This window comes from Rhinopithecus roxellana, chromosome 19 (assembly GCF_007565055.1).
Source record: "Rhinopithecus roxellana isolate Shanxi Qingling chromosome 19, ASM756505v1, whole genome shotgun sequence".
NCBI classification, from domain to species: domain Eukaryota; kingdom Metazoa; phylum Chordata; class Mammalia; order Primates; family Cercopithecidae; genus Rhinopithecus; species Rhinopithecus roxellana.
The window spans coordinates 7,020,966-7,034,431 of record NC_044567.1 but is presented as its reverse complement, the minus strand read 5'-3'; the positions used below and the strand labels follow the sequence as shown (position 1 = coordinate 7,034,431).

At 52.7% G+C, this 13,466-nt stretch overlaps 1 protein-coding gene across 1 annotated transcript in view; it reads right to left on the bottom strand.

Moving 5' to 3' along the window:
* ITGA3 (integrin subunit alpha 3) overlaps nucleotides 1-13,466 on the bottom strand; it is a 33,757-nt gene that overhangs the window by 12,677 nt on the left and 7,614 nt on the right. Inside the window, exons 2-16 of the mRNA XM_030923745.1 lie at nucleotides 13,158-13,285; nucleotides 12,755-12,834; nucleotides 8,951-9,200; nucleotides 6,588-6,674; nucleotides 5,989-6,196; nucleotides 5,320-5,516; nucleotides 3,547-3,635; nucleotides 3,271-3,407; nucleotides 3,017-3,103; nucleotides 2,026-2,093; nucleotides 1,817-1,953; nucleotides 1,078-1,227; nucleotides 878-975; nucleotides 437-584; nucleotides 111-179 (exon numbers count right to left, since the gene is read on the bottom strand). Coding sequence (XP_030779605.1) covers nucleotides 111-179; nucleotides 437-584; nucleotides 878-975; nucleotides 1,078-1,227; nucleotides 1,817-1,953; nucleotides 2,026-2,093; nucleotides 3,017-3,103; nucleotides 3,271-3,407; nucleotides 3,547-3,635; nucleotides 5,320-5,516; nucleotides 5,989-6,196; nucleotides 6,588-6,674; nucleotides 8,951-9,200; nucleotides 12,755-12,834; nucleotides 13,158-13,285 — 1,933 coding nt within the window. The remainder of the gene's footprint in view (nucleotides 1-110; nucleotides 180-436; nucleotides 585-877; nucleotides 976-1,077; nucleotides 1,228-1,816; nucleotides 1,954-2,025; nucleotides 2,094-3,016; nucleotides 3,104-3,270; nucleotides 3,408-3,546; nucleotides 3,636-5,319; nucleotides 5,517-5,988; nucleotides 6,197-6,587; nucleotides 6,675-8,950; nucleotides 9,201-12,754; nucleotides 12,835-13,157; nucleotides 13,286-13,466) is intronic.

Here is a 13,466-nt window from a genome sequence, read left to right as displayed (position 1 = left end):
CGCTTCGAGGGAGCCCAGAAAGCAGGCAGGCAGAGGCTAGAAGGACAAGGAGCTCACCAGAGGAGCAGCCTGGGACCCAGGAGAACTGGGAGGATGTGGCCAGTGCTCACCCTCTGGTTCCGTTTGAAGGGGTTCCCCAGCTCGCAAAAGATGGTCTCATTAGCTTGGCAGGCCCCAGGCTGAGGAAAGAAGGCGAATAAGGTCAGGGTCGGGTCAAAGCAGGGCTTGTCCTCCCTCCTCCGTGGTGCAGGGTCAGAAGCCCTAGAGCTTCAGAGACGGGTTCTCCAAGCAGCAGAGACGCTAAGTCCCCCAAGAAGGCCCAGCCCAGAGGAGGGGGGCACGTGGCAGACGACAGCACCTGCACAGGACACGCATATGGGGATGCAAAGACGCAGGGAGCCTTGCTTGGGCTCTGGGCCGGCCGGCGGGCACTCACGGGGCGCACTGAGGACAGCAGCAGGGCGGGAGGCACCACCAGGGTGAGCAGTGCCTCGTGGGCGTCCTCTCCGGTGTGCTCCGAGGTCCGGGTGTTCGTCACGTTGATGCTCAGGAGCAGTTTCCGGACGTCTCTGCTGTACTGGAGCCTAAGAGTAGGAACCCAGGACTCAGCCAAGAGCTCCGCCCCCAGGGCCCTCGTGGATCAACTAGGCCCCATTCCTGGGGTCTCCTAGGTGAGAAAAGCCCATCTTGGGATAGCCAGGCCCCGCCCTCTAGTCGCACCTAGAGGAGAAAGCCCCGTTTCTGACCATTCCACCTGATCCCGCTAAAGCGCTGTCCCTCAGGCTCGTCGTGCCATGAGGCCCCGCCCCCACCCTGCCAGTCAATGAGGCCCCGCCCCACCCTTGGCTAATTAGCGCAGCCCGCGGCCCGCGGCCACCTGCTCAGCTTCTGCTGCTGCTCAGACACGAAGGCTGCCCGCATCTGCAAGTTGCTCTCACACTTGTTGTCGGGGCCGCACTCCTTCTGGAACTGGACCTGGGGTGGCCAGAGGTGTGAGGGTCGTACCACCCCAGTGCCCTCTCGCCCCGCCGCCCTCCTGGCCCGTGGTCTTCCAGGCCAGGCCCCAGCCCCACCCACCTCAGTGTGGTTCTCCAGAGCCTGTGCCTGGTTAAGGATCGGGTAGCCGTCCAGGGACCTCAGCCCCAGCCGGGGGCGATCGGGCATCCGCAAAGGTAAAGAGTAGTTCATGGAGATGATGATGGGCCGGAGTTTGTCACGGAGGTTGTCCTGGGGAGAGAGGGTGAGCTGAACCCGGCCCTGCACTGCTCCCTGCCCCAGCTGAATCCTCACACCACCCTGAACCCCAGAAAAGAGCTGGACCCCCCACCACCCTGAAAACCTGACAGTTAGGCTGAACTCCCTCTAGTCCGGTCGCCAAATTGCGACTTCCTACCATCCTGACCCTCCAAGAGGAGAGACAGGGCTTTTCCTCCTCAAAGGTCCCTTCACCTCCCCATCCACAGGGTCCCCAGGTTGAGCTGTCCCCTTCCACCCTGATGTCCCAGAGACGGACTGAGCTTGCTCCCTACTCAGGGACCCCTTTTCCCAGAGGTGGGTTGAGCCAAGAGCTCCCACACCCCTCACTTTTCTTGGAGGTAATAAGCCCTTTGGCCCCATCCCCACCCCAAGGGTCTCCATCTCTCCTCATGTGTGGGTGCTGTACACTGTACTCCTACAGACTGATAGCCTTCCAAACCGACATCCCCAATCTCTGTCTCTGGGGAGACCCCCGTCCCTCACCCTTGATCTAGGGAGACACTGGCCATCTCCTCCAGGGACCTGGGAGCCCTCATCCTGCCCCTTGCTCCTCCCTCACCATCAGGAGCAGCTCCAGCTTCTGGCAGCGCATCTCGGGCATGGAGAAGAAGCCGTGGAAGACAGCAGACTCACTGCCAGCAAAGCGGAGCCGGGGCGGGCGGCGGTCCCTGTCGGCCTCCAGAGTGTAGGCCAGGGCTACAGGTAGACAGGGTGGTCAGCAAGGGGCCAGGGGAGTGTACCCCTTTTACGCTGCACCCCAGCACTCACTGATGTTTCGCCTGTAGTTGGGGTTCCCGGCACTCTGGTTGTAAGCAAAGCACAGCTCCACTTGCACACTGTTGGAGGGATGTACAGGAGGGCGGGTCACAGTGGGACACACGTCCAGGCCCTAGCTCTCGCCTCTGTACTGGGCAAAAGGAAACCGAGGCCCTTCTGGAGACAGGCAGGGACAAAACTGGGGAGTCCACAAAGCAGGTCTGTGGTATCCCTGGCCCCTTCCCTTCCACTCCCCTTAGAGCCAAAGAAAACAGGGTTAGAGGTCACTAATGGGGAAACTGAGGCCTAGGGCCCAGAAGGACTTGTCAAAAGTCCTCAGTCAGCAGGTGGCCCATCCCAGTCTTGAACCCAGGTCTACCAATCCCCAGTCCAGGTCTCCTTGTACCACCCATCCCATTTCCCTGCTCTGTCTGCCTTTGCCTTCTGATCCAAAATCCTCATTCACATAAAGACCTTGATGTCATTGCCATCATTACTGTCACTTTCCTAGCAACTAATGTGTTTTTCAGCACTTAGGGTATACACAGTGCTGTGCTAAGGACTTTTTGTATATTATCTCATTTAATTATCACAACAACCCTGTGAATCAATTATTATCAATTCTGTTCTACAAGCAAGAAATTGGAGCCTAAGAGGGATTAATAATTCGCCTGAGGAGACTCTCCTCCATATCCATGCACTTAAATGCATCCCCCTTCCCAGAACCCATCCCCACCCCTGCACTGGCATAGCTGGCATTTGAACCAGGCCGTCCAGAGCTCCCACCTTGAACCACTATACTCTACTGCCCCCTAATTCATTCATTACCTCTTGCAAGGAATTTTGCTTTTTAATGAGGTTGGGTAGAGAGGGCAAATGCTGGCCCCAAGAATCACATTTCTAAAGGTGGGATGTCAGGAGGCCAGGGGAGGGGTTTGGGAGCTGGGGCCCCTCCTGGCCTGCCTATAAATAAATGACGAATGCGTGGGCAGAGCAATCTCACCAGGAGGTGGCCGTGCAAAGTGCAGGGTCCAGCACAGCGGGCCTGGCCACCAAGGTCTTGTGGACGATGTTGATGACGGGCCGGGCCCTGCAGAGACAACAGAGCCAGACAGATATCAGTGCCTCCTGCCTGCCCCAGGCCAGAGTTGGGGCCCAGGCTTCCAAGGAGCTGGCACAAACATGGACAGAGATGGGAATCCGTGCAGACAAAGATGAGGAAGAGAAAGACCCTTATTCACTGGCCTCCTGGCTCACCGCAGCAGCACAATGTGGTCTGACAGGCTTCCCACTAGAAGGTCTGGGTAGAAGTTCTCATCCACATCCATCTGCCCACTGAGGGAATAGCCGAAGGTGGCCAAGCCAGGCAGTCCCAGCTTCTCTCCGTGGATTACCTGGGGGCAGGGGAAAGTGGTGGGGGCAGGCTCTGGGAAGCAGGGCCCAGGGGGCTACAGGGAAGGGGTCAGTGAAGGAAAGCAAGGAAGACCCATCTCAGCTGGTGGGGGCAGCAGACCCATCCCCGTCTCTCTGTACCTGCTGGGGCTGTCTGGGGAGCCCCTTAGAGCTACTGTGATAGATGTACACTTTGCCCAAGCCTTCAAATGGAGCTCCCACAGCAATATCTGCAGAAGAAAAGGCAAGACAGGGTCACCCAGGTACTCTGGGCCCCATGTCTCCCGAACTCTGTGCTCCAGGCCATGGAGCCCAGCACAGAATTGATTTTGGCCTGATTGATGGATGGGCAATGCTCAGAGCATCAGGGACAGAGCAGAGCTCTGCAGTTCAGGATGAACACTGGGACCATCTGAAGCCCAGCTTCTTCCTATCATGGGTGGGAAAGTAGGTTCAGGAGATGGGAGGTGACTCTACCAGATAGTTGTCAAGCATTCAGTGTGTGTGTGTGTGCGCGCGCGCATGTGTGTGTTTAAAGACAGTGTCTCTCTCTGTAACCCAGGTTGGAGTGCAGTGGCACAGTCATAGCTCACTGCAGCCTCAACCTCCTGGACTCAAGTGATCCTCCCACCTCAGCCTCCTGAGTAGCTGGGACAGGCACACACCACCATACCCAGCTATTCATTTAATTTTCATGAGAGTGCTGTGGGGTGGATACTATTGTCCCCCTACTTTATAGATGAGGAGACACTCCAAAAACCCAGGGTTGCACAACCAATAAGTTTAGAGAAGAGGAAATTTGAGCCCAGGCCTGTCTCACAGCAGGGGCTGGGATTTTAACCATAACACTACAGCGAACATCACTGAAAGTGTCAAGGCTTTTAACATTCTAATCATTATCTCCACAAATAAACCCCAAGTGTTGGGTTATCTTCTTAAACTGAACTCTTCCCAGTTTGCAGCTTTGGATCGGATAAGGCCTAGGGAATCAGCAAGCCACGCTTGTTAGTAAGCCCTGTAAAGGGAGCGGAAGCAGGTCCCAGGCAGAAACCAAATGACTTCCACAGTGCACGCTTGGCCTCTGTTGACTGAACTTTCTGGCACCTACTTTGGGTCTTCAGAGGCTCCTTTGCCTTCCTCTTCATTCTCAGCTATGTCCTGGGAAACTGAGGTTATCAGCGAAGTGACTTTCAGATAAGCCAGGTGCCCCTATGGCACTGACTCCAGCCCTGGGTCTGCCCCTGTCCCTGATACCCCAGGTCCGATGGGTTCCCAAGTCCTGCAGAACACTTATGAGGACCCCTATATCCAAGGCTCCCACCTTGTCCCATTCCTTATCATCCTCCACCTGAGATATTACATTCTTGATCTTCACTCCCCTAGCCTTGCTCCACCCCTGCACCCACTCATCCCATACCCCTTCCAGAATCATCCTTCAGGGTACAAAGTTACTATATCACATCCCTGCCCTAAAACTTTCTCTGGATGCCCCACCACCCCACCATCACCATTACCCAAATATAAATCCCTAAGATACTCTGCCTGGCTTTCAAAGCATCCACTTTCACCCCACCCCACTCCACTCCCTCTTCAGCCTCCTCTCTGATGTGAACACTCCACACCCGCAGATTTGGGCACACCAGGCCAGTTTCCATGCCTGTGTTGTATCCCATCAGTTCTCTACTGTGCACTCTCAGCCCAGCCTTGGCTGCACAGCAGCATGCAAGCTCCTCCAGGAGGCCCACTGAGCTTGCCTCTGTTGCTCCCTCTGCACACCTGCACATCCTCTCTCTAGTACTGCTGCGAGCTCCCCAGGTCCGGCCCCATCCTGTCTCATCTGTGGGCCCTGTCAAGCCTGGTGTGCAGCTGGCACTCAGTCAGCAGGGGTGCTGGGTGAGGGGTGCTGGCTTATACCCTGAAATCCATCCTGGTTGATGTCACCAATGCTGGCCACGGATAAGCCGAAGGCGGAGCCACTGGGGCCATGAAGAAGGAGTGAGGGGTGAGCAGGGAAGGAGGTTCCTGCCTGGTTCATGAAGACATAGACAGCACCCCCTACCTCCTCTTTCCTCTCAAAGTAGTAGGGGGCGCCCACCAGGAGGTCCTGCCACCTGCACAGGAGAGAAGGAGAGGGAAATGGGAGTGTGAGGTCAGCCTCCAATATGCAGCATAGCTCCTGTTTGATAGGCGTGACTGTGCCAGGGCACAGGGCTCTGCAAATGGCTCTTCTGGCCACAGGTCATGGGTGGGAAGGACATGTGCATGGGAAGGACATGGAGATGCCAATATGACTCCCCAAATAGAAGACATATGTCATGGAGATGCCATGCAGGCACAGATCAAACCCAAACAACCCACATCCACTGAAGCATACAAATCCCAAGCAGAAACAAGCAAATGCAGGGGTCCCACAAATGCCATGTGCAAATGCCCAGACTCCCATAAAGCCTGATTGCAAACCCCTGCAAACAACATGCAGACAGCTGCACAACTGCAAATCCTCCACTCCCCTGACCTGGCTTAGGTAAGCCTTCCCCCACCCATCGCTCTCCCTGGCCCCAGAGGATGTCCCTAGATTCTCACCCATCGTTGTTCAGGTCTGCCAGGGCAATGGCGCTGCCAAAATAGGCGCCCACCTGCGAGCCCTCCAGCACCTGCCTCCTCCGCAGGTCTCCGCCTGCCTCCTGGCTCAGCAAGAAGACCGCACCCATATGTCGGTGCCGTGGGGCACCTGTCACAATGGTGATGTTTTTGGGGTGCAGGATGGCGCTGCCTACCTGCACCGTGTACCCTGGGATAGAGGGAAGATGTTCAACCAAGGTCCCAGTCAACTTTGTCTCTTTCTACTCTGGACCCATCTCCCTATCCCCTCCTTTGCCCCCCACCATGATGTTCTATCCCACTATTCCAAGTAGGGCAAGTAAGTAGACTCCAGATGGCCAGCAGCCATGCCCCATCCCAGCCCTGGTTCTGCCTGGACACTGGACTGTGAGTATCCTAAAGGTAAGAACTTTGCATCTTGAGAGCTTGGAACAGGGCCTGGCATACAGGTGCTGGTCAATCTGCATGTGATAGTTTAACTAAATGCCATTAGTCACAGCTGCACTCTGGCCTCACCTTTCCACCATGGACTAAGCCCCCTTCCCCTCTATCACTCGAAGGGCTACCACTACTGTACTCACCAATATAGAGGTTTCCTTGGTCCTCTGGGTCCTTGTAACTATACTCAGATAAGTCCCACTCCTTACGCTGAATCATGTAGCTGTTTCCTTCACAGGGATTGAGGGAGGGAGAGTAGGGAGTATAAGTCACCACTGGTTTCCTCTACCATGTCCAGCCCACCCCCACCCCCACCCAACAAGGATAATAATAACCCCTTTTATTGGTGAGCACTTTGCCATTTATAAATCACATCCTCTTTAACAATTATTTTTTCCTCTTTTTTTTTTTTTTTGAGACAGAGTCTCACTCTTGTTGCCCAGGCTGGAGTGCAGTGGCGTGATCTTGGCTCACTGCAACCTCAGCTTCCCAGATTCAAGTGATTCTCCTACCTCAGCCTTCTGAGTAGCTGGGATTACAGGCGTGTGCCACCATGCCTGGCTAATTTTTGTATTTTTAGTAGAGACAGTGCTTCACCATGTTGGTCAGGCTGGTCTCGAACTCTTGGCCTCAAGTAATCTGTCTGCCTCAGCCTCCCAAAGTGCTGGGATTACAGGTGTGAGCCACTGCACCTGGCCTATTTTAACAATTCTTTGAGGTGAAATTATGACCCCTGTTTTGCAGATGAGAAAAGTGAGACTCGGGAAGGAAGTTGACCTGCTCATAATCCCATGGGGAGCTGGTTGTTACAGCCATGGCTAGAACTTAATCATTCAGGCGCCTGGATATTAGAAGCTAGATGGCTTTCCCCACTCTCTAGACACTGAGGTCAGACTCCACACCATTATCTCTTTCTGGTCCTGATCCCAAACTCGGGCTGCCTAGCTAGACCCGGCATCCAGGGCTGCTGCTGGAGAGTATCTGTGACCCGGCCAAGGTGTGACATGACCAGGGGGTGGGAGGCAGGAGCAGAAGAGGGGGCAGAGGCCTCAGCCTTCGGTGTGCCCAGAGCTGTGACTATGCCTGGGGCTACCTGTTGGTCAAGAGGAGATTCAAGGCTCCTCTGCCTGCTGATTCTGCAACAACAAAGGTTCAGTAAGGGAAAAGGGGTCACTATTGCTACAACCTGTGTGATGGAGGGAGGCAAAGAGATGGAGGGAGTGTAAGCAGTCAGACACCCACTGTGAGACCATGTGTGGTATCTTTTACAAGCATCGTCTTTTACAAGAAAATACTCTGCACCCTCTAAAATGATGGTCCTACATATATCAACATGAAAAAGTGCCCATGACTTTGGATAAGTGAAAGAGAGAAAGTAGTGATATTTATTTATTTAGTTTTTTGAGATAAAGTCTTGCTCTGCTGCTCAGGCTGGAGGAGAGTGGCACAATCGCAGCTCACTGCAGCCTCAACCTCCTGGGCCCAAGCAATCCTCCCACCTCAGCCTCCTGAGTAGCTGGGACCATAGGCGTGTGCCACCATGCCTGGCTAATTTTTTAATTTTTTGTAGAGACGGGGTCTCCCTATGTTGCCCAGGTTAGTCTTGAACTCCTGGGCTCAAGTGATCCCCACCTCAGTTTTCCAAAGTGTTGAGATTACAGGTGTGAGCCACTGCACCTGGCAATACCTATTATTCTAAAATAAATCTAGACGGACCCGCAATATACCATTAACATTAGGGAACAGAAAGAAGGGTGGGGGAAGAAGAACACTTTTACACTTTATTTTTACCAAATCCTACTGTACTACGTAGTGGTTCTACCAGGAGCATGTTTTATTTTTAGAATTAGTTTGTAAATGGTTAAACAGAAATCAGGCGGACCTGTATTCCAATCCAGGTTTCATAACTTTGTTGGCCTTGGGCAATTTACTTCTCTAAGTCTTAGTTTTTGTTTTTGTAAAATGGATATAATAATATTTGCCTCATAAGAGTATTTTAAAAATGATTGAGGCTGGGCGTGGTGGCTCATGCCCATAACCCCAGCACTTTGGGAGGCCGAGGAGGGTGGATTGCTTAAGCCCAGGAGTTTGAGACTAGCCTGAGCAACACGGTGAAACCCCATCTCTACAAAAAATACAGAAATTAGCCAGACGTAGTGGCACATGCCTGTGGTCATAGCTACTCAAGAAGCTGAGGTGGGAGGATCACCTGAGCCTGGGGAGGTCGAGGCTGCAGTGAGCCATGAGTGTGCCACTGCACTCCAGCCTTGGTGACATAGTGAGACCCTATGTCAAAAAAGAAAAGAAAAAGATTGATTGACATAATAGGTATAAGGCCCCTGGCACATAGTAAGTGCTTTAAAACAGTAGAAGTCATGGTGGTGGCTGATATTGGCATGAGGTCATGTTTCTAGTGTGGATGGTCTAGGCCAGCTGTCCCAGTGGCTAACTGGGGGTGGGTGGTCTCTGCTCTTCCTTTCTTCCCCCATGGCCCCATGGTCCCCACCTTTCCAGTTGTAGGCACCGGGGGCACCGAAGTACACAGTGTTCTGGGTGAAGCCACCGCTGGTGCCCAGCTGGCACATGCCTGTCTCCAGGTAGTCAGTGTTGCTGTTGCACATCTCGTTGTGGTAGGTCTGCCAGTCATCACTGGGGTCCAGCTCTAGGTCATTGCCTCGCACATAGCACTTGCCCACCATGCGCCGCTGGTCTTCTGACCCCGACCACAGCACCTGGGTGTAGCGGTGGGCACAGACCTGGGGACCCCCCAAACACAGGCAGCCTCAGTCAGGCACAGGGACCCGGGTCAGCTGTCTCTTTTACCCTGTAAGCCTCTGGCTTTGCTGAACAGGAGTCAAAGGAGATCTCCTGGCTTCTCCTTCTTCTCCCAGTGATACTTAAACCTGCATCTCCTTTCCAGAATTTAGAAATCTGCTCTGAGGGTCAGGAACACTTTTTGGAAAGCTGTAAAGTGTGGATTTGAGAGTGGCTTACAGATCTCAGCAAAGGGAAAGCAGGGAAGGATGAGAGACTGTGGGGTTCAGGCTCTTGGTCTAGAAGGGGTTAGTAACAGAGAGATTAAGGAACTTACTGCTCTGCCATCTTCAGATGACCCTGTCCTCTTAATGAAAGGACCATTATTAAAATGATAATTACAATGACGGTAATAATAATAGCAGCAGCTAACAATTCCTGAGTGCTTCCTATATGCCAGGCACAATTCTAAGCTCCTCACATATTAAGTGTTAAGCCTGCTAGTGAGCCTATGGTGTAGGAATGATTATTTTCCCCATTTTAGATAAACTGAGGCACAGAGAGCTCAGTTAACCTGCCTAAGATCTCATACCTAGAGAGAAGCAGAGAATATTCAAACCAAGCCTGTCTGCTTCCAAATTCTGAGCTCTTAAGCACAGGCTGTGCTGCTTCACAGAGGGGAGAATCTATGCACAGCTTCTGAGTGCACTTTAGCTGCTCAGTATATATTTATTGGGCAAACTGATGGGCCAGAATAGGGTGACTTAAAACAGCCTGGAGGCAGGCAAAGTCCAAAAGTAGGCCCTGGTTCTTCTTTACTTGCTTTCTGTGGTCCCTTCTAGCTGTGAGCTCCACCAGCACGATGCCTGAGCCTGTCTTAGTCACTGCTAAGCTTCTAGGAGTAGCACAGTGTTTGGTACACAGTAGGGGCTCACCAAATATTTGTTGGATGAACGGTGTAAATAACTGCTAAAGGATCCAGGGTGCAGAATCACTTTAAATGGGCTCCTAGACCACAGCCATCCATAACAGGGGTGTCAAAAAAGCATTTCAGTGAACTGATGCCACCTGGAGCTTTAACAGTGTTCAAAGGTGACAGAAATCACAGCAGCAATGGCTTATGGCGTGGCAAATGATTAGAAGGGGTTACAAGGGCACCTTCTGGAGTGATTTTAAGATATATTTTTGGTTACACAGGTATATACATTTGTAAAAATTCATTGAAGTTTAAAATCTGTACATTTCACTGTATGTAAACATTACATCAATTTTTTCCATTTTTTGTTTGTTTGTTTTGGTTTTTTTAGACAGGGTCTGACTTTGTCACCCAGGCTGGAGTGCAGTGGCATGGTCTCAGCTCACTCCAACCTCTCTCTCCGGGATTCAAGTGATCCTCCCACCTCAGCCTCTCAGCTAGCTGGGACTACAGGTGCACACCACCATGCCGGGCTAATTTATATATTTTTTTATAGAGACGGAATTTTGCCATGTTGCCCAGGTTGGTCTCAAACTCCTAGGCTCAAACGATCCTCCTGCCTCATTCCAAAGGAATGAGCCACCTAGCCTGGCCACATCAATTTTTAAAATGAGAAAAAAGCCAGGCATTGTTGCTCTTGCCTATAATCCCAGCTACCTGGGAGGCCGAGGCAGGAGGATCACTTGAGCTCAGGAGTTCAAGGCGACAGTGAGCTATGATCGTGCCACTGCACTCCAGCCTGGGTGACAGAGCCAGACCTCATCTATAAAAGAAAAAAAAAGAAAGAAAGAAAGAGAGAGAGAGAGAGAGAGAGAGAGAGAGAGAGAGAGAGAGAGAGAGAGGGAGGAGGAGGGAGGGAGGAGGAGGAGGAGGAGGAGGAGGAAGGAAGGAAGGAAGGAAGGAAGGGAAAAATAGGGCCAGGTATGGTAGCTCACGCCTGAAATCCTAGCACTAGCACTTTGGGAGGCCAAGGCGGGAGGATCACTTGAGCCCAGGAGTTTGAGACCAGCCTGGGCAACACAGTCAGACCCTGTCCCTATAAAAACTTAAAAAATTAGCCTGGGAGGCTAAGGCTGGAGGGTCACTTGAGTCTGGGAAGTCAAGGCTGCAGTGAGCTGAGATGGCACCACTACACTCCAGCCTGGTTGAGAGATGAAATCTTCTTCTTTTTTTTTTTTTTTAGATGGAGTCTTGCTCTGTCACCCAGGTTGGAGTGCAGTGGTATGATCTTGGCTCACTGCAACCTCTACCTCCCAGGTTCAAGCAATTCTCCTGCCTCAGCCTCCCGAGTAACTGGGACAACAGGTGGGCACCACCGCCCCCGGTTTATTTTTTATATTTTTAGTAGAGACAGGGTTTCGCCATGTTGGCCAGGCTGGTCTCGAACTCCTGACCTCGTGATCCACCAGCCTCAGCCTCCCAAAGTGCTGGGATTACAGGTGTGAACCAACGCACCCAGCTGAGAGTCTTCTATCTTGAAAGAATGAAGAAAAGAAAAGAGAGAGAAAGAGAGAGAGAGCCTCATTCTCTCTTTGCCTGCTGCCATCAGCATAAGATGGGACTTGCTCCTCCTTGCCTTCCACCGTGATAGGCTTCCCCAGCCATGTGAAACTATCAAAGCAAGAGAAAAACCTGACATCAAAGAAGCACATTCTAAGACTGAGTTTATGTGCCTATCTGGATACTGATAATTCATGTCTGAAGAAAGCATAAGTATTGCATTCTCTTGGCCACAGTAATTGTTTCAGAGAAGAGCACCTGAAATAGTCAGAGCTAATGAGTTGTAATCAGATATCTACCAGGACTATAGAACTTGAAGGTCAAAGAAGATAAAGCTGAAGCTGTTGCATTCATGCACCACGAAAAGACTGCCTATCAAAGAATGGAGGCAACACGAAGAACACAGAGTTAAGTGCCTGAGATACATCACATCCTGGTGGCATCATATTAGCACTAGGAGCAAGGCAAGCCTTAACCAGAACTCTTCTGTGTGTGAACTAATAAAATCCTTTCTGAATATAACAACAACATAAAGAGACAGAGAGAGAAAAAAAATGGGGCGGTGGGGGGAATGTTCTATCTGGGACTCAGAAATGGAGAACTCAGGGGCTGGCACTGTAGAATGTAGGCAGAAGGTGAACATTTGATTAGCCCCCAGACCAGAGCTGGGTGAGCCAGGGTCAGCAGGGCTGCGCCTCTTCCGGCAGTCAGCCTCCGAGGAAGGAGCGCCAGCCAGTGCTGAGCCGCCTGGGGCCCTCTCTGCCCTTTCTCCTCCTCTCAGTTCCCTCAGCTCCCTCGGCTTGTTCCCACGAAGGCTGAGCACCCAGTGTGGGCATTGGGAGGAAGTGGATGAGTCAGAGAACTCAGGCCGTGCCTGGCTCTGGGAGAGCACAGGATACTCACTCCCTCCCCAGGAGTGCAGGGAGCGAGGGATGCTCAGCCACAGGAAGGGACATGTGTGCAGGCCCCAGCACACACACGCCGTGGACCCCCCTGCTGCCCTCTTCTTTCCTGCCAGCTCTGGGAGATGAGGAGAGAGCCAGGGAGAGGTGGAGGAGCCGACACTGAGCACTCACTTACCAGGACTCTGCCTGCAGGGCCCTGGCTGGCCACAGTCACTCCAAGCCACATGTCCTCAATAATGTGATGGCCAGGGTCACCTGTGGGCACAAGAGGGATCATGAACCAGAGCACCTCACCCATACTTCAGTGCCCAAAGCCTCCAGAGGGCAGGGGTGGGTCCTGCTTGGGCCCTCCACCCACAGGACAGCCCTCCCAATTCCCCTTCTCCAGCTCGTCATTATTCTAAGCTCCACCAATCCCATCCAGCCCCACTCTCCTCTAGGGCACCCTCTTCCCAGCTGGACAAGAAGCGACTAGAAGCTGTGTGAGCAAGCCTTCTATCTCCTCCAGGCCATTCTCTCTGCGGCACCCCTCTGCCAGACCTCTGACCTGGCACCCCTCCCCAGCCTCTTCCCCTCACTTTTCACTGTGATGTTCATCCGCTCACAGTCGTCCTTGTGGGCAGTGAGTGGGCACAGGTACACAGCACCAGTCCGGTTGGTGTAGCCATCGGGCACAGCGAGCTCCCGGGGGGCACCAGCCAGGAGCCTGGGGATAGGGAGGGAGGTGGGTCCGGGTTCAGACTCCCCAAGCCCCACTTCAAACAACTTGCTATTTATTCAACATACATTTACAGATTGTTGGTGCCAGGAGACCCCCAGCTCCTGCCCTCCAGAAGTGCCCAGCATAAGGGAAGGCAGGCAAGGAAAAAAGACACTGGAAGGAAGTG